The 21,432-nt window shown below is 45.0% G+C and overlaps 1 protein-coding gene across 1 annotated transcript in view; it reads left to right on the top strand.

The window, feature by feature from the left end:
• LOC135383744 (uncharacterized) overlaps positions 1-21,432 on the top strand; it is a 99,151-nt gene that overhangs the window by 37,856 nt on the left and 39,863 nt on the right. The window contains exons 3-5 of the mRNA XM_064613084.1: positions 9,138-9,176; positions 9,232-9,414; positions 13,622-13,717. Coding sequence (XP_064469154.1) covers positions 9,138-9,176; positions 9,232-9,414; positions 13,622-13,717 — 318 coding nt within the window. The remainder of the gene's footprint in view (positions 1-9,137; positions 9,177-9,231; positions 9,415-13,621; positions 13,718-21,432) is intronic.

Below are 21,432 nucleotides of genomic sequence, written 5' to 3'. Positions count from 1 at the left end.
AAACAGAAGGGCATCGTGATGCCCACACAGAAATTAGGAAGGTTCACTTAAGGTCCATTTCTCACCTAGACCTATACCTACACGTAGTGATTAGACGTTTGCATTTATTCAATGAGGGGCCATTATAGGTACATTGCATCAAAACATGACATCGTTGGTGCACAGCTGATTCCTGCTAACACTCACGCTATCATGACGAAATTTTTTTTCGCGGGGCCAGCAACAGGGGATGCATTGCATTCATCTGTTCACACGTGTAAATCTTGGTCTACAGCTCCGAGATGTGAACGTCGCTTCTTGTTTAACCAAAAATGTGTACGAACTCCGTATTACAATGCACGGACACACGGCACGGATGCAGAGATACACGGATAAACACGCCCACTGTGACACATGCGAAAAGGGAGCAGGACACGGAAATGTACTCGAGTGGTAGATGATTTCGTATATGTGCACGAGTGGGGCAACAGAAAGTTTTTCCTACATTGAAATTATGAATAACCTAATAGTACACACACAAGCCATGCCCACGTTATAAAGTTTTTTGTTTACGATCGTAGCTCTACTACCAACACCCAGGATCGCTCGCGCCTCATGCTGGTGGCTTTGCCGATGGGTCTGATTTGGTATTTTCGCTTGTTTTCGCTACCAGTTTAGATATACCTTGTTGTAAACCTGGTAGTAGTAGTGAGGCATTAGAGATTTTTAGTACGTCGGAAAATGTTCACGATAACAGTTCCGAAAACATGATAAACCAATCACCCCTTTCTTTGGGGCGAGTGACATCATATTGCTAAGATTGAATTTGGTAACCTCTTTTATCGTATCGTTTTCGTAGAATTCTTCGGATGCACTAAAACTCGTTGCTTTGTTTTTTCTGTTTTTATCTACTTCCCGATAGTTTTCCGACAGCCAACTATCGATAGTGACATGGAGGAAGGAAATAGAGGATCGGCCTTTTCGGACACATGTGCGTGGGGCCCCTCTGACAGTCGCTCGGGTCAAAACCGCCATTACTTCCTGTCCACCATGTGATCCTCTCTAAAATGTGAGCACAATCGCGGGAACAACGTTATGGTAACGTGTTCCTGTTCCGCTGGGGCTCTCGTTCAACGGAAACCAGCTAGCCCTGTCATGTGAATAACGTTTCATTCGTAAGTACGTACTTGATCTGTTGTTTCGGATCCCTGCTTGTGTTTGACTCGTCTTGAATAGTTCATTTGCGATCTGGCGCTGTACCGCAGATTCATTTGATTTCCTCCATTGTTGTAGAAGTTTTCGTTAATGGTTTTAATCATTGTATTGGCGCATTATGGTCGTAGTTACCGCTGCGCCAATAAAACACTAATAATCATAGTCATCATGTACACGTTCGATTAATAGTATTCTTTACCACTTGAGCTACAAACGCAAACGAACGACGCGTGATGTCCCTAGGACCTGTGTACTCGTTGTGCAGACCGTGACTGATAATTATTATAGAAAAGTAAACCTCCGAACACACAAAAATAAAACTGGACACGCGCTTTCACCACAATGGTGATATCTGGACGGTAAGACAACCACGACTCGCGTTTTCTGCTTTGGGAGCTGGCATGCTCTTGGGGGTCACGTGAGCGCTCACGTGGTAGACAGGAGAATCCAAGAATGCATTGCGAAGGCTGGCACGCCCGTCCAAATGGGAAACTGTCGAAAGGGCCCCTCCTGTGTTTCCTTCGTCCATGGATAGTGTACTGTCGGTAGTACTATCGACAGTACACAATATTGCACAAGTTGGGTCGTTGCAGCCTACAATTTCAAACACCGCTGGAGTTGAAAAACGTGACGGCGTCTCCGATGTAGTGATGCAGAACTATTGATAGTACTGTCGATGCTATCGATAGTACTACTACCACCGATAGTACTACTAGATACTATACTATATTATAGTATAGATGCTATACTACCGATAGCACTACTAGATACTATACTATATTATAGTATAGATACTATACTACCGATAGTATTATCGATAGCATCGAGTACTATCAATAGTTTTGCATCACTACATCGGAGACGCCGTCACGTTTTTCAACTCCAGCGGTGTTTGAAATTATAGGCTGCAACAACCCAACGGGCCTAGATTCGCATTTTTCCCCGCATGGGACGAAAAATTTCCCCAGATTTCCCTAGACCGCGAGTTTGTCCGACAGCGGCTCATATGCTCATTGAACTACCAGCGACGGCATCGAGAACAAACACGATTCCCTAATGTAAAAGCCTGAGTCTGGGCACACAGACGGACGACACGAACACGCAACTCACACTTTTTTGATTCGTGCGTTCCCAAGCAGCACACAATATTGAACCCATATTGGCTGGTCATTGGCATACGGGTCCAATATGGGACTCGTTTCGCCAGGATTTCCCCCATATTGGTTAAAACTGGGCAATATAGGCTCCATATAGCAGAGTTTGAGCCAATATCGGGAAAATCCTGCCAATATGGGCCCCATATTGCCCGTGTACACCCCATATTGATTGAAAATGCAGAAAAAGGTACGTACCACTGTCGTGCAAATACCCAAGCAGCAAGGCAAGATTGGACGCTGAAGCGTGTGAAATGCCCAATTCAATACGTCATTACATCCAACAAGATCCCGCAGATGATACACATTGTCCGAAACAGCACACGTGGCAATACGCGTTGTCACCATACGTGGCAATTCCACTGTAACATTCACAGCAAATCAACAACTCAACTTTCCACTTTTTGCAAACAGCCGCCATCTTGCTTCGCGATACCAATGCCAATCGGTCGAACCGGACAGCGCGGTCGTTTGTGCGAAATCACGCGTCGTAGAACTAATGCGCATGCGCGACACTCGGATCGGACGTCTCATACGGGCTAAAATGTCGCTGCTTCCTCTAATGACAACGAAATTGCGGCAGGTCAAGAAAAAAACAAAAAAAACACAATGTTTGATAGGAAGGGATGTCTCTTCTGTAACGCAAGGTGCTTTCAAGTTACTGCAAGCTGTGTGAGTTGCTGGGGCGTATGTCCGTCACCGTCACGAAAGTGTTACGCTCCTTACTCTATAGGAGCGGGTTGGAAATTTTTAGTTCATACACTATTGCGATCCCAATGAAGGCTTCTGAGGAATGTTTGGCATTGGCAGTTCCGTGGGACAGCCTGGGTCCTTCAGCAAGACGGGCGTACTGTTCTTCGTTTTTAGGGCGGTAAAGTGTTGTTTTTGTAATGCTATGCAACGTGGATCAATAAGGTCTGCGGAAATGAAAAATCAGTAATATCAGTGGCGGATATTAAACTGGATATTGATTTATTATTACAGATACACCCTGTTGGCATTATCACGGAAATGTTAGCGTAATATGGGCAAAACAATGGGCGTAATGGGCTTGCTAATATCGGCAGCCCATGGGAGCCTGGGGAGCCAATCCAATCCAATAGGGAGCCTGGTTGCACTCCCCATGTTGGACCCATATTGGCAGCTGAGATTGGACCAATATTGGTAATCTTTGCAGCCCATATGAGTCCAATATTGGACCACTATTGGCGTGCTGCTTGGGTTCGTGTCGTCCCTCTGTGTGTCCAGACTAGGGCTTTTACATTATGAAGTTCATTCACCAGCTGGTCTGCATATACGTCATCTTATCAGTTACAAATACGAGTAAACGATATCACTTAAGCGCAACTTTGTCAGAGGAGGCACAGTAAGCCGGTTTCGCCGCCGCGAAAATAGTGTCGCCGCTGGCATTTCCCGCCAAATTCCGGCTATTTACTTTCCATTGGCTCCGGTCCCCCACGTGGCCTTTCTCGATCATGATTGGCTGAGGCTCATTTAACCGGTGGATTTGCCCGCGTTCGTTTCTCCGAGGCGCCGACCCGTCTGACCGTTGTGTAGCTGGCGTCTACGTATGTGAGTAGGTGGTGATTTCGTTTCGTAGATTTCGAAGATCTTCGAGCCATGGACGAACGCCTGAATGAAAGGTAAGCAGACAAACGTATGATGCATGTCAGTGATCAGACGTTTAATACTGTCGCCTAACTGTGTGCATGGAGGTACGCCTTGCCCCGTATTACATCACTTTCTGCCGGTTATCAGTCATGATCTGGTTGATGATTCTGCGTGGCGTTACTTGTTGCGTTTTGTTCCGCTATTTGAATGTGTCTGATGTTTAATACACTGGTGTGCATGAAAAGGAAAACCTGCGTGCATCGCGCACGCAGGGCTCCTCCAATTTTGGCATTAGTCGACATTAGGCGCGTAACGATAGCATGTCTTACAGAGCGTATTCAGCCAATTAACGCTGCATGTGCTCGGGTTGACCATATCATTAACAGGGTCCTTTTTTTTTTTTTTTTGATTCAGACACTGACAGCTGTTCGTGGCCCTGCGGTCCGCGAGCATGTGGCCCCTGTCACCAGAAAATTCGACAGTTGTGCTGGGATGAAGCGGATGGCTTCTGCGACTCATCACGTGCTATATATGTGTATAATAATATCTACTTTCTCCAAACCAAATAGGTTCCCTTAAGGATTGGATAATATGATAGTCACGCTTTCTGTTGCTCGGCACTATTTATTCTCTATTTATTCTGCAGTATTCTGTAATAATCGTGTAGATTTACTTGCATTCAAATGTTGCTTCTTGTGTATACATGTTTACCATGTCAATAAATTCGTACATGTAAATTCCTTCATCTTCTGGATTTTCATTTTCTGCTTCCCGATAATATTAGCAGATGGCCTGGCGAAGCGCTAGGAACAGGGGGGGGGGGGGAGAGAAGATGAGTGAGAGGGTGTGGAGAGGGCACGCAGCGCACATGCGCAGTTCGATCAGCCAGCGCGCGCTTTTTGGCGCCGTTTTCCGGCTACTTTGTCGTGATTCGTTATGGATGATCACGTGGTCAAGGGGGCGGTGGGTTTCGTGGCGAAACTGTGGAAGGTACAGCTGCACTCCACTGACCTTGTCCTGTGGTGACAAGCCAGTAGGAGAATAAGAATAAATGTGTCAAAAAGTTATATTTGCGTCTCTGATTTCATGGTAGACTCAGCATTTCATAACTTCTCCCATAACAAACAAACATGAGATGCAAAGGACGGCTGTGTGAGAGGCGGCAAGCGGAAAGGAAAACAAAACTGTGGTTTCCTGTCCGAGAGTGGATGTGCGGAGAACATGGGCACGCCGATTTTGAAGTAACTGCCGTGGTGGTGCTTGGGAAAATTACGATACGAAGTGAGATCAGCGATGAGCCCAAGTCCTTCTCTAGCTGCGTTTTTCCTTTGCTTGAGCCAGGGAAAACTTATATCATGAAATTTTCTGTACAAGTGTCACGGCAGTAAAATTCCCTAGATTTCGAAGGAACATTTTTTCCCATGCAAACTTCAAATCTCCTAGATCTAGGAAAATTTGCCTAGAGTTGGCAACACTGCAATGAGCATCGCGTGATTCTCTCTTCTGCGGCTGGCGGAAAGATACGCCTACTGCGCAGATTTCTCCTGTGTAACTGTCAACGGTTCGTCGGGCTCGCGACATGGGAGTAAGATCGCTGAGGAGGAGAGAAGAGGACGGTGTGAGGGCGGAGGGTCGACGACGAAAAGGGGGGTCAAACGCCCAAGCTCTGCTTTTTCCTTGAAGGGAATGGCATTTCATTATAAGTAGGGTCTTCAAGATTCTCTAAATTTTGTGCCTGTGTCTGTGTGACTGGCTGAACAGTTACTGCTTTCCCATTAGATATAAGTTTCCCACACATGAAATTGCTACCATATTAATATATTTTTCGTATGATCTTTCGCAATACTAACAGCAACAGAATCACGCAAAAGTAACCTTGGTAAAGCCTTGTTGAGCGGCCTGTGCGGCAGATCCACGTTGTTTGAGCTTGCGTTTTGCTAAAGGCATGAGGCAAAATTTGCGCAAAAACAACGTTGTGTATATTCGACGTCTGTCTGTCTGTCTGTCTGTCTGTAATTTTCCGTCAAAGTGATTGATGCAGCTTTCACGTATGCGAATGTACGGCTAATTTGTGTGCGACAAGCCTATATATTATATCCGCGCAAAACAGTTGACATTCTGAATTGATTGAATTCTGAAAATCAGTGCGGAACCAACGTTCGCATTTTTCACCCTACATTGTGCTGTAATATTCAAGGTTAATTTTGCATTCTACCAACTGTGTGTTGACTGGGGTTCTGGCACCGTATTTTGTTCAAAAGACAAAACGAATACCCATAGAGAGAGAAAAAATTTCGCATTACTGAGCACAGATAAGATAAGACATAAATCATCTAACACTGATGTCAGAGACAAGGCCGAATGCGTGGTTTCCATTTTCCTGTCAAAATGACGTAAGGGAAGTTGCAATGTCACGTGGATTTACGCTTCCGGTTCGTAGTTCTACTGGAGTCGTATAGCGTAAGCGTGATTTCAATGTAAAAATAAGCGTATGTTCAGACTTTAACTGCACTAATTCTGCGGAAGAATGTACAAAATGTATCGCGTACCCTCAGATCCTGCGCCTTTGAAAAAATATCAGCGTCAACGAAAATTCAACTAAAGGGTGTAGGCAATTGTCACCAAATGCCGTGCTATGTACTGTAGGGGACACGGTTGTCTAAAATCAGCACTACATGCTTTACTCTTATCTGGAATGTAAAGGTGTTGAAAGACTTTCTTTCGAGTAATAAACACGTGCAACACATGGTCCACCTTCAAATACCATATTGGCAAAGCACTTTCAAGCACAACCCATGTAATACGGGAAGGCGGAAGTTCTGACAGGTGATTTCAGTTAACCGTGTCCCCGACAGTTCTTGCCACGTTGAATTGTTCGTGGCTGTGATAACATTATCAACTCCCCGTAATACGAAAAGAATATCACTAAAGTCACAGCTTCGTCCCAAGCTAAAAGGAAACGATTACATGCATACTATCCTCAGAGTCCAGAAGATTGCTGCGTAAAATACTGCCTGTACATTTCCTTGCGCCATATCTGCGGGGGTCGCGTCCAGAAATGATCAAAGACCTCTCGTTTTCTTTGTGAAGATCGCTGTTTATTTAATCTGATAGTCGGGATAGCAGCTCAATTTCAATTTCTTGTTATTTTGTACACAATGCCATTGTAGTATTCTGTCATGGTTGTGTTAGTTTTAAAGGACAACGGAAGCGAAATTTGTCCACTGCAAAAGAGAGACCGAACAAGGTGTAAATATTACGTAGAATTATGTTGCCACCAGTATTTTGTGAGTACGCGGTACGGATGGGCATATTTCTGACGATTACGAGCGGGCTGGGCCGCCCACCCGTCACGATCGCCCATGGAGCGCGCCCGCTGCCGCAAAGCATTGCGGGAAAATCTGAGGAGCGCATGACGTGAAATATCTCTCGAGCTCCATGTGCGGCTGCCCGGTGAACGGGATAAACACGGCGAATTCCGAATAGCGACTGAAGATGTTCGATTCGGAGATCTCGTGGAAGTCTGAAGGCGATATATCCTATGAGAGATGGGTTCGTACATGCTTCTTCGTCTCCGTTTTTTCCCCGTAGCGAGAATCAGACGTACGCCGAAACGTCAAGTGGGTCCCCTCCTTCTTTCAGCCTGATGTACTTCGTTGACAAGTCAAGGCTAATGAGCACCTCTGGATTTGGTTTGAACCATTCGTCAACAATATGTCTGCGCACTCCTTGTCTTGTTTCACCTGTCTGCAAGTAGGCATAGACGGATTCGCGGCGAGAATAAGATTCCTATCTTTCGGAAACAATTGAAACATGACAGTCATCAAAAAAGTCAGACATCAGCGGAATTTGAACTTCGCATCTCTAGATTGCCAGTCGACCGCCAATGGCCAATACGGCCACGGAAACAACCACAGACCAGCAGAGCGTGTTTGTTCTGAAACATATCCCGGCCGAACGCAAGGTAAGACAGCCAGCAATGTAAGCAGCAAAACGCTCACCCCTAGAGAGAATGAGATCACCTTCCTTCGGATGGGGGCCAGCATTGGTAGTGTTGTCTTCGTAATAAGCGTCAGTCGATGTTTGACGCTATGTTTGTGTTGTCTATCCGTGTGTAGTCCGTGCAAGGAACACTATGTCCTCGCGTTGCTGAAAGGAAGTCGGCAACATGCTGTAGCACAGCCAGGAAAGACTTCACAAGCATGTACAATTTTTCTTGTCGCGAAAATCAACCTCCGATCGCAAAACAACCGCGAAATGAAAGTCAGGAACTCCAACAGGAGAGACAACGTGCGTCACTTCCGTGGTCTGCTACGGCGGCGCGGCGACGCTCACCAGGGGCTCAGAGTGCTCCGCGGCCGAATTTTATATCGCGATTGTAGCGGCATTTCAACTAATATACGTAAATCTAAGTCGAATTCCGGATTGTTTTGGTACGCATCGCAATATGAGGCAAACAGCTTTGCAGCTTATTTTCGCTTCCGTCGTCCTTTAAAGTTCTATTATGTCAAATAGCTTTCCATATTTAGCACTAAATAGATCTTGTTCATTTGCTGCATGCCGTCGCGACGATCATGTTAAAGGGGTAATGCCCTTTGTTAATGTTAATGTTAATGCCTAAAAGCAGCCTCGTGCTGCTTTTTGGCTTCCCCCTAATCGTGTTTTTTTTATGTGGAAGTTGCAATAAAGCATCGTTTATCGTTAAAAAAAATGTGTGTACGAAACGAGTACCGCAATGTTTGACACCTATCGACACACTTTACTTGGCCAATTTTCTCTCCCGAAAAGTGTCTAGCTATTAAATAAACGAGTTTTATAAATTTGCATTGCCTCTGCAGCTGAGGAAGTTGCAACGGCAGAAATATCACGGTGACGGTAACGTACATTTGAAGGGCGAATCAGAGCGGCGCTCAGACGAAATGTCACATGGAAAGTTCCTTTTCCGAAAACTAGGTGCTCGGACTTACTCTACCGTTATTCCTGAATACTTTATGTCAGGCTAACAATGAAGTAGAAAATGTACTTAAATGCATCGTGCGCGGTAAATGTTTGGCCACGTGGTCACTGCCACGTGGTTCTACAAAGCTACGGACGGACGGACACGATGATTGACCCTATAAGAACTATAACAAGCCATTTCGCATTGCGTTCCTAATCTGATATTTCATCTATGTGCAGGAACTCGAGCAATATTGGCGACATGAGCAGCCTTAGCGGGTATGTCAACTTCTAGCACACGCCCTCGTAGTCCAACGGGTATTGTATATTCCAGGAGCCTAGCGACTCGCACAGGAGCCGGTTTAGCAGTTCTGAGTCCCATTTTAACCAGTGAATCTGCATTGCCGCATACCACGACAGCAACCAGGTCTATCACAAGGACGCCTTCTGTATCGAGCAAGGGACCACGGCTCTTGAAAAGGAAGCCCCAGACGCCAGTGGAAGCTGTCTATGCAAAGTATGTCCCTGGGGTATAGCCTATTTGAAACCGCTAAAAATAAACGCCCGAGAATAAACGCGTAAGTATCCACCGTTACAAATAAAACGCCCAGAATATACACCTAAATAAATCCACACTAAAAATAAACTGCATAACTATCCACCGTTAATAATAGATCGTGAAACACCTACGCTTAAAAATATACCTTTAAAAAGTGAGGTGGAACGGGCTCAGTCTAATGCCCGCACTGCCCAAAGCAAGGTAAACTGCCTGCAAATGACTTAAACCCAAACTAAGCGAAACTAAACTAAATTAACATAACATAACCTGATCTACACTATGCAGGCGTGTAGCCTATTTGAAACCGTTAAAAATAAACGCTCAAGAATAAACACGTAAGTATCCACGGTTTAAAATAAAACATCCAGCATATACGGTTAAATTAATTCACGATCAGATTAAATTGCGTAACTATACACCTCTAATAATAAACCGTCAAAATCCTACGCTTAAAAATATGTTTAAAAAGGGGGTTACACAAATAAATGTTTAAATAAACCCTATAAGAAAAACTCTCAAAATACGTCGTTTTACAGCAAACCGCGTAATATTCCCCGATAAGGAATCAACCGCGCATCAAACCCCGCAAAAAAAGCAATCGCTCAGGAATCCACCATGAAATATATATCGTTGAGAAATATATCGTTAAAAATAAACTGCTTTGAAATATACCCTGTAGTCCAACACGCCAGCGGAGTACGATATGTATCTCTACGCAGAGGATATCGGTATGATTTAGCTTACATTGGTGGTGTTGCCCTTGCTAGCACTACCCCTACCTAGTGTCGTGACTGCAGTGTTTTTTCTGTATATGTGTTGTTGCTGTTGTTGCTATATAATTTTCTTTTCTAGTGTAGATAGGCTAGCATTAGATCCACGTCTCACGTTATTTGGCTTGACAAAACATCGGTAGGAAGTGTGACAGTGTTGTGAAATATCTATTCCTTTCAAATCAGTTGCAACAATGGGGTTAAGTGGAATGGCGAGAACACGTGCCAACAGGAATTGTTTACGTATTGTTGTCGTATTGCAAGGCACAGCCCTAGTGAAGGTACATCGTTCTTTGCATTATAAACACTTGTGCGGGATTTTTTCTCACAAAGTGTCACACACAAACACTGTCACAAACACCGCACTGAGTTCGACCGCTTCGGTGGAGGCATACCTGGGTAGTAATGTCATTATTGCAATTAATTACTTTTTACTATGTAATTTGTAATGTAATTTAATTACATTTGGGCAGTAATTTTAATGACATTACTCATTACTTCTTACAAAAGAATCGAGTGTGTGTTCTGTGTTTGCACTTGGCAGGGAGTTCGGGACTGGCGAGTTAAAAGGATTTCAACGCCCACTATGAACGGTGACGCACTCAATCGGCACGGGGAACGTCAGTTCCCTTCGACGAGCAGTTGCCTTAGTCAGGGCACCCACAACTTCAGGTCAACGGTTTTTAGCCTCGGAGAATCATTGTTTGCGGGCCCCATCCTCCAGACAATATTCCTGTTGTGTGTCACCTTCCTTTGTGTCACCTTCATCTCTACATTGTGGAACGATAAGTCGTACGTGGCACATTAGCCTGACATGTAGAAGAGACAAATAGAAGAGTACAAGCTAACTGTTGTTACATAGTCAGCATACATTTCATCGAATTTCGGGGAAGGCAAGTTTCGTCAACTTTTGTGTTTTTGTCCCTTGTTCCTTCCACAAAACTCGGCCAATAATGGAATAATAATGCCATAATAATAATAATGCCAATAATGGAAAAGTAATGACTTTGTAATGTCATTACTTTTCGTAGTAATTGTAATGTAATTTCATTACATTTCAGTTCCAGTAATGAGTAATGTAATTACATTAAATTCTAACTGGAGTAATGAGTAATGTAATTTAATTACATTTTAGAAGTAATTTACCCAGGTATGGTTGGAGGAGCGAAGGCGGTTGAGTTTTGCAGAAGTAGGGGATTATCATCAAAGTCGAAGAGCCAGGAAGAAAGCAGCTTTCGTTTACCACAGTGGACGTCAGGACGCCGCATCAGGTTCACAGTGAAGCGAAGCGGTTCTTGACGGACCACCTTGAAAATCCTTTCATTGTGCCATTGTTTAAGATAATCTCAAAGCATATCGTACACACCGAAAACGAATAGAAATGGACAACAATATCGGCACTGTAACCACGGTTACATTCTCCAAGTTCAGTAACGAGCGACGGGACGACAAATAAAGACGGTCGGCACTCCCGCACGATGAATGACACAGGACGAATACAAATATACGCATGGTATGCCCATCAGTAAAGTGACGGTTCCAGAAGGACCAGCATTCTCGATAGGAAACAGCAGCCTGTGTAAAAACAAATTTCATCACTCAGCTGGCGGGCCTACTTCGTGGCGCGATTCTACCCTACGCACTACTAATGCTCATAGGAGCCCAATGAAATTCGCCGAATGCGGGACTATTTCTCGAAGCGGATTGTCCACTTCACTGGCGGCCATACCACGTGACGGTGGCAACCGATCTGAAGGTCGATTTGGGGGAATTCTGAAATGATTTATTTCTAACGATATATTCTTAACCGTTGATTCTTAAGCGTTTTTATTTACATGGGGATATTTCAGCGATTACTTTTGTGCGTTGATTTTTAAGCGTATATTGTGGGACATTAATTTTTTTAGCTTTGTTTTTAACCGCGTATTTCTAAGCGGTTTATTCTTAAGCAGTTTATTCTTAATGGTAGATTTCAGGTACCCCCCGATTCACAATGTAATCAATCCGCCTCCGTGCTAGATGACGGGGGTCTTTGAAACCTTTTCTTTTTAATGTGGATTCCTAGGCGGTTATGTTTGAGCGGAGATTTTAAGCGCTTTGTTTTTGGAGATTTATTGTGTATATTTTAAGCGGTTTAGTTTATTCTTAATGATCAATTTCGGGTACTCCCTGATACCAAATTTATGTTCACCCATTTTATCCGTCAATACAAATACATACAGCCTTCTTTTGAAGGCCGTGTAGGAGTGGGACACAATGATTCATGACAAGAGCACGCAGCTATGAGAACATCAATCAACAAAAAGCAACATGAAACGCGGTGGCAAATATGTCATCTGGTAATACATCAAGTATAATCTATTAATGTTTTAAAAAATCCAACTGACTGAAGTCGACATAACTATATTCTCTGGTAGCGTTTTCCGTTGTATATTATGGATGACGGACAAAACGAATACGTAATTGAAAGGATCTATCCAGCTTTTATATTGCCTTTGATTGTTTCGAATTTGTGTGCCGCAACTCTTGTCTTAGAACGGTTTAAATACAATTCTCTAATACCCTTGACACACGGGCACATTCAGAACCTCTATCTCAAGGCCTTTTGGAAATTCCACAAATGACATAGAAAACATTCACGCAGCACTGTTTCACACTCTCTCCGGCATCGAACTTGTTGCCCTATCTACTAAAGCAGTTGAGATAAAAGGCCCTAAATGTGCCCGTGTGACAAGGGTATAAGTTAGCTTTTACCTTATCACTGACATACAAGTACAGCAAAATTTCGCCTTGCGGAACGAAAATGCCGTTACCTAGACAGTAATACAAAAGGAACGGTCATTGCGTCGTCGTCGAAGGGAAGCACAATTTACGCTTTCCTGCTGCTCTCCTTCCGAAGGGACGCAACACGGCGGTGCAGATAGGGTGTCCAATCATCGCCAGAAATCTTTTGCGGGGAAAAATGAGATTTCGTACGTCTGTGTTGCACCGCTTGAGAAGACGAGAAGAGGGAAAGCATAACTAGCAGTTTCCGTCATGCTCACGAACGAACGCAGCGGATGATTCTCGACCCTTTTGTATTGCTTCGAAAGTAAAGACATCTTTCATTACTTTTGGGGAGGCATTTTTGCTCTTACTTAGTGCAAATGAAGATATAGCAGCTTGTTCGTTCCGATTCATTACGAGTCTTGAACAGGGCGGACTGAGCTCACTTCGAGTTTCGGTAAAAGTTTCCCCCTTGACCGAGAAACAGGCGGCCGGGTTCGAGAAGGGCGCATTTCGCAGAACGATATGCGTCTGCCGGGGTACGCGAAATGAACGGCCGGAAAGTACCTTCGGCTCCTTTTGTTCAGTTCTTGGTTACTTCTAACACCTATCAATTGCTCGTTTGTCAGCGGCATCCTGTTCCCGGACTACGACCCATCTTGGATGGAGGACTCGAACAGTGCCCCCCATGCGTTTGATGTGTTATCGAACACCGAGATCCCATCGTAAGTATTATCTTTCTTATTCTACGTATTCAGAGTCATTGTGCATACTGCATATTGTCGTGGGAGTGTGTTTTGCTGACGGTACCAGACAAAGCAACTGTGTGGTCAGGTGCATGCCAACTGACCCGCCCGTCCCGCTCGGTTTTATTGACACGTTCGATGAGCATAGCGATGCGTCAGGCTGCTACAGTGTCCCCGCTCCTGCAGTCTGTCGGTAGCGGAGCAGACGACAAACAAGAGGGCTTGCCCAAGAGAAGCGTTTAGTGTAGAGCCCTGCGCGGATGAGATTTTTGGCATCCGCATCCGACCCGCATCCGCGCAACAGTTATCCGCATCCGATCCGCATCCGCAGCACACACAACAGTTTACATCCGCATCCGATCCGCTGACTAAAACGCACCATCCGCATCCGATCTGCAAAATCCGCACGTTTCGAAGGACGCGTAAAGACTGCCGGAAGCATATATTGGTATAATTTCGGATGCCTCCATGCTGTCACGGAACGACTCACGACGACAAGCAAAGGGAAACATTTCAACAAACGCGTTATGGAGAGACTTCTGGAACGCGTGGAACGCTACCTCGTCGGTGCTCGCGCGGTTCGAGACGCCAGAATGCCTTCTCTCCCGTCTTGGCCGTGCAAGGTCAAAGGTGAATCCGAGCATGCACTCGCTGTCGCAGCGCAATACAAATAAATTGCTGGTGGAGAAATTACAGCACGCGGTATATCCGCATCCGATCCGCTACCGATCCGCTGCCTTCGTATCCGCATCCGACCTCGCGCCATCCGCATCCGATCCGCACACCGCAGAAAGTTCTGAATTTTCATCCGAATCCGCATGTATCTTGCGGATATCCGCGGATATCCGCTTCCATCCGCGGATGGTGCAGGGCTCTAGTTTAGTGCAGGGCGGCAAGTCGAAGGCAGGGGGGAGTAGGGTGGAGAAAGCGAGGTGACCGTGAGGGAGCGTCGACGTCCAAGAAAGCGCGCTTCACACGAGCTAAGGAGGCGACGTGCTTGTGACCGGCGACATCGATGGTGATCCTCTTGTCAGTGCGTACACTCTCAGAGAAACGGGAGTATGGGAAACTCCCTTGGGGGTGTTCACGCTCCCCATGTAGCCAAAGGTGGGATAATAAATGTCTAATCGACGTCTAAATTTGGACGACTGAAAGGTCTAGTAGATGTCTCCCAATAGCCCTAACGTCTAGGGGAGTTCCTCTAGCATAGTTAAAGTTACGCCACCTAGACGTCTCGGCGAGTTTTCCTATCCATTATGGAGGACCAGAACATACATTATATACAGCTAAGTCATATCTATGCTACTACTGCGTACTAGCCCGAGACGTTCATGTGGTGCTTGCTCATCTATCCACACCGAACAGCTGGCTGCTGATGATCACCCAAGCAGGCTGGAATGATAAAAAACAGTTTATTTGCAATTCAGACAGTCTACATATTTTATTTTCGCGATTGTAACAGTTTGAAGTAACAGTAAATGAAGAGCAAAAAGATACCCACATAAATGAATGCACAACGGTTTCATTATTATTTCATATTTTCTTTTCATACGTTAAAAAGCAAAGGCGACCATTGGTAGGGTATCTCATTAACAGTGACCACTACAGTTTCCTCTGTTCGGCGAAAAGATAGGTCTTGAACGCTGCTCCGACTGAAGTTTCCGTGCGTGCCACGCACTTTCATACCGCAGTTCTTCATTTTGCACGCGCGCATTTGTTGACGTTCCTACTTCGGCCATTGTTCAACACAACGACTTCAGCAAGAAACTCGGAGCAATAACAACTTTTTTGGTTACCCGGCATGCATCACATGTGAGAAAGACGATCATAAACTAATCAGCTGAGCCGCGGATGAGCTCTCCTAAGCCGATTTCAAGGCCATGTGTTACAGGTTGCGTGGATGTACGAACGCGTTTTTGGGCGCTACAATGCAGCAAAAGCAATCCGCTCACAACGTGACCGGCGTTGCTATTAATCATAAGAAACGCGCATTTGAAGGGATAGTATGGTTTGCTCATAATGTTCCTTGTGAGTGTGAAAGCATCGCTGTCGTTTCTCATCACTACCACTTTAAAACGTTGCGAATGAAAGACTCTGAGAAACACCTGCTAACGATACTCACCAATGCACTGATAACAATAAAGGCTACAGTTTACTAACAAAAGGGGCTGGCAAAATAGAGGAGATGCTCATATCGATGCGCAGGACGCGGCTTGTGAAACCTAGGCACGCGATCTGTTCGCGCGCCTCACAGGGAGCCGTCTCATGAGACCCTCGCGCGTAGCCATGTGGGACATAAAAAATATTTTCTCGCCATTATCAAAAAGTACCTTCTTAATTTTTTTATATACGTTAGTATAGATATTGATCTGTCATCTCCACCCATTTGGATTTTTCTCGGACGACCGCTTCATTTTCAAAAATGGCGTTGGAAATGGCCAACTTTGCCAAATGTACGACATTCGGGATTAAATGTGGCAAAAGGTACATATTACGTGCTCGACCTTAAAAACATGTAATTTTGAAGTATGAAAGGTCCAGAATATGCTGAATTTTTTTGGCCCTTCCAGCTTGTGCGAAACCTGCCCTTTGCAAGGCGCAAAGTTGTAAGAAATAGCGCCAAATAGCAGCTCTCTTACGCTGGCCGAAAATGGAACACGACGAAAGAACTTGATATTGGCCACGCTCTTTCATTCTATGCCACTAACGTCCACCTAGACGCAAACCCCTGCTCAGTAGGTCACTTTTTTCCCAGCATTTTTTTTCGCGATTCTGACGAACTTTGACCCGGCTTAAATGGACAGCGGTATAACATAGTGCCGTAAGTTTTGGAAAAATATCTTTATTTGCAGTAAGGAGCTAGCCCACGATAATTTTTGGAAACAAAACTGGACGGGGTCGAGCACGACCTTTGGGTCATTTGGCCTGGAATGACCCATCTCCCTATGCGAGCGCCCATGCCTGCAAGCAGAGCTAAAAGCACAAAAAAGAACGGTAATGCCTATAACTTACGAAAGCATATCCGATACATCGTCAACATACCTCTTATACGGCTGAAATCCAGCAAACGAACCCGGGAATAGCTTCAGATCCAGAACTAACATCCAAGTCAACCGCAAACTACGAACTTCGTCGTTCCACAACCGACAGATTAAACCGCCGGCGACTGGCTCAAACGCTGTGATGCAGTACGCAGTACAATGTTGCACAGACTGCAAGAACTATAGCTTGAAGTAAGGACTTCAGTATGAAATTACAACAGCACCTGTACCATGAAGGAATTGCTCACAAACATTTGAAATCACGCGAACTATTTTCAACGGGGACGAGGTGGCTCTCAGCGCGAAAAGTGTGTGCACCGACTCGCAAATTCAAAAGGAGAGGGTCATGTGGTGCAGAAGACACGTGACTCTGGTCGGAAGCGAGGAGGAGAGGGTAAACCAGAGACGAGACTTGGCCTTCGGGAGAGGAAAATCAGTTGCGCTGTGCATGCGCTAGAAGTGATGTCACGTGTCTCTCTTTGCCGCCGCCGTGCCGTCTGCTCGCTTCGCGTGCGCTAGCAGACAGCGGTTTGTTTGCCTGAGGATGAGATTTGTGGTAGCGGTGAAGGAACTTTGCCAAGTATTCCGTTCAAGTTCCTCGCTGGATGTCCCGCTCGTCCGTCGATGTTCAACAGGTGAGGGGACGTTTCAGCAACGCCTGCGAGTTTCATGGTCGGTTGAAAAGGTAAGGGAGTCTGTACAAAATTGTTCAATGGGCCGCTCTGTTACTACAGATGCAACAAGTGCCAGTCCACTTTTTCTCAGCTGCACCATCCGCCAGAAGCTGCCGTTTACGCAATGGTCCAGGGAAAATGGCGGGCGCCCAAACCACGTGATCCCCAGGAGCCACTCACAGCGTCTCCGCTGGCCAGCGCGGGAAAAAAGCTGGGGCCCAGTGCGCATGCGCAGACCGACATCCTTTCCCAACCTCCTTCCCCTACTCTCCTCGGGTTTTTCGTCTCTCCTCTCGTCCCCCTTACCCCCCCCCCCCCCCCCCCAGCCTCGTCCGTTTGTCTTCGGCGCTTGCTGTCTTGCTGTAGAGCAACGATCATGCTGTCCCAAAGCAGATAATCAAAACGCGATGGTGCATGACAAATCAACTTTATTTGTCCTCGGAAACTGCCTCGAAAAAGCTACAGTACATATCTTTTTACGTCTTGTAACAGGCTTTACTGGAGCTTTAGGTGCTTCGACATCGAAGGGCAGTTCAAAAGCCAATGCTGGGCTATGTGCGTCGTTGTTGCCGATGGCTGCGGGAGAACTAAAACAAAACAAAAAATATATTGATGATCCGTAACTCTGCACGAAAACCACTGCTATGATAGGCAATCGATCTTGATTTCGTATTTGAACACCAAGGCATTTGTCACGAATGTTCGTAGATCACAGTGAATGAACGGCTGCGACGCGCATGAGGGGCAACTAGCATAACCACACATAATTTGATTAACGGCATATCAGAAACGTACAAGTTACGGCAATGCACTGCACAATGAAACGCCGCTAACGTACCGAGTGACTCGTAAATGTTGTACGTAATACACTTAACGTGATAAACCTGCATTACTTCCTTCAGTCACAAAAAAGTAATCAAACTTGTCTTACCGTTCACCTGCAGTACGTCGGAAAGAGTGCAGACTTCCTCTCTGACGATTTCTGCGTCCTTTGGAGGTGCAGGGATTCCATCACATGCTCGTCTTCCCGCTGTTGTGATGATGAGGTGGACGTGCCATTCCGTTCTCACATTAGCAGTTCGCCACAGTCTAAATCTAAAGTATTCAAAACCCTCAAACTACCCCTAGCGTCTGCGTGCACAACGGTTGCAGTCCGAGAGAACACGCGTGGCCGAACAGACGTGAATCTCCTCCGTTCAACCGCTTCCGTTGTGCGGTTCGCGCGTTCGAATGCTCGCTCCTCAGTCAAATGACTCTCGCCCAATCAGCGCAAAGGAAACTGACGCCAGTTTTTTAGACCAATGAGCATCCAAATATTTATACATATATTGCGCAGCCAATCAGAGATCGTTAGCGTACGCGCGCCGGTGGCGACATTATTTTGGAGGCGGTGCGTTTCGCTTTAGAGCCGGCGGCTGGCTGCACCCTCTCAGTTCAGGCAGCAGCAGTACCAGGTGCATGTACATAACTTCCAAGTGAATTAAGACGCACGAGTGCAATTCTGAAGCTGGTAAGTACGTCTCATGCTACACACCATTCGCGTTCAACGCTCTTATTTTGCATGTGTTGTAGCAAATGATTCAGTGGCATAAACCGTAAGACTGGTGCGTAATGTGCACCCATAGTGCCAAGTTGGACTAATTCTCGTGACGTGTTCGTAAAATCTGTGTAATCGGACTATCTAATTGTCACCTGTCGGTATATGAGTAAGAAATATTGTGGTTTCGGCAATTATTAGTAATCCTTCGTTGTGCTTAATGATTCCTATTATTTTGTATTTCTGCTTTTACTCAGAATTATCATACTGTATTCTTAACTGGCGCAACAAAAAACTGAGGACATTGCTTATTTTTACTGATTTCAGATTTTCAGGCATGGAGAGAAGAAATGCGAAGGATGCAGCCAAGAGTCATTTTACTAAAGGCACAGGGGTAAAAAGATTGAAAGATGGAAGTTTAAAGTGTTATTATATTTGTAACTGATCAGGTGCTTTTATAGAGAGGACACATCAAAGGAAATAAGGTCCATCAAATCACAAGGTACCGTCAGGCGTGGGTACACCTGCCTTGCTGATATGTCTGCAATGTTCCAAACTGGCAAGGTCTCGTTTGTCTTCCAATCTTCCTACTATGCACATGATTTTGGGGCTGTCCCACACCCCACTGACAAAAACAGAGGAAGATGCAAAGACGCGGCCCGTGCAGGCACTTGTAAAACACTATGTTGTACTGGAATGTCCTTTTTTTACCTTCAAGAAACTATGTGACGGCATTGCACTCAGCGTACTATGCAGCTCAGTAATCAGGGTGTGCTGGATGGCACGTTTCAAAGAATCCAATTCACCTCACTACAAGGCAGTACTTGTACACCACCATGAGGGACTATAATATATGTTACCGTGAGAGGAAACTCAACGACAATCAAAACAGTGCTGCCCTGTTCAGTTCTATCAGAGCCCAAACAAACAGTCCAGTGCTTTCCCTCACACACAAAGGCAAGAAGGATGATCCTACTGTCTTTCAACGAGGAAATACTGACTTGTTGCAAGATGAGGATTTCTTGCTAGTTCTCATGACAGGCATGCAAAAACAGCTGAAGGCATTTGGGCATTAACAAAAGTGTGATGAACATATGAGGAGCAGGAAAGCTAGCTGGTGTTGACTTAATGTTAATGCCGAAGTGTACACTTTCTTTTTACCCTGTCTCCCTTGCACTTTGTGTATTAAATCTTCATTGCTGGTTCATGTGTCTATGTGTTCGTCTCGTCCCGTGTTCGTCCTGTGTTTTCCTTCAAACTCAAGGCAATGTTAACATCAAAAGAAAAGTGTGCATAGATTCTACACATAGCACCACAGATGGGCCATTCAATGTGATAGTTGTGTACTGCCACCTCATACATTTTGGGTAATGGTTCAGGTGAAACACTTTACAGCAATGCATATTCTCCTGCATTCCTGCTTTTCAACTGAAGACAATATGCCCCATTTGAGCTTGGTCTGGGGTATATTACAGCAGGTAAATACATTTAAGTGTGGTGACATACATACACATAACACACATAATTGGCAATTTGTATATCCTAATAAATGCTCTGAGCTGAGGAATCTTGTAGAAAAAATTGTGTTAATATTCTGCCAATAAGAAGTGGAATAAACTTTCCACTCACTGCACTGGGCAGTTTGTTTTATTCTGTGTGTTTATATCTCTCCAGTACTGAGTACTCTCTTGCAATATAACGAGACAACTGCCCCCTGACTCATGGTATTGTTTTCTTCAGCTGCAACAGATGCTTTTTACCATGAAAATACTAACATCAGTTGGCATTGCACGCATAAAACCTTGGTGAGCTCAAAGCCGCTGTGTGTATTCTTGTGAATGATTTATCTAAGGAAATGTACACCCTTCCAACAACCACGAGCAAACTCTTCATGACTATATAACGCATAATTATTTAATTAGATTAAAGGACAAATATATTGCCATCACACCAGCTCAACTGCAGTCTTTCGTTATCATCAAAAGTATGGTGGCCGGGGTACATGACTCTCATCAACATTCTGATAATGTAATCCACATACAATGCTCAGTCATTTTTAAATTTTTCATGCACATCAGTACGCCTTGTATATTCAAGTTTGCTTCTATCTTGTCTCATGCTAGTGTTTGCTATCCGTGCGGTAGCCAGAAAATATTATGGGGGGTTCTATGGGGACCTCCCAGATGCACTACCAAAGGTACGATCTTGGGGGTTTGAACCCGCCTGGCTATGCCCCTGTTGGCTATGCCCCTGTTGGCTATGCTATGCCAAACCTGCTGTGACACTACTGAACAAAAATTGCCAAACAACTCCACTTTGTCTCAACAAAGATGCAAGGAGTTAAAATGGGTGCAGCTATGTGAAAGCCAACCACAGCAGAAATGCAAATAAGAAGAACAGTTCTGGAACCTGATGTTCGAACAGCTACTGGGAATTCAGAAG

Source organism: Ornithodoros turicata, chromosome 2 (assembly GCF_037126465.1).
Source record: "Ornithodoros turicata isolate Travis chromosome 2, ASM3712646v1, whole genome shotgun sequence".
In the NCBI taxonomy this organism is placed as follows: domain Eukaryota; kingdom Metazoa; phylum Arthropoda; class Arachnida; order Ixodida; family Argasidae; genus Ornithodoros; species Ornithodoros turicata.
This window is presented reverse-complemented; position numbering and strand designations above follow the sequence as displayed.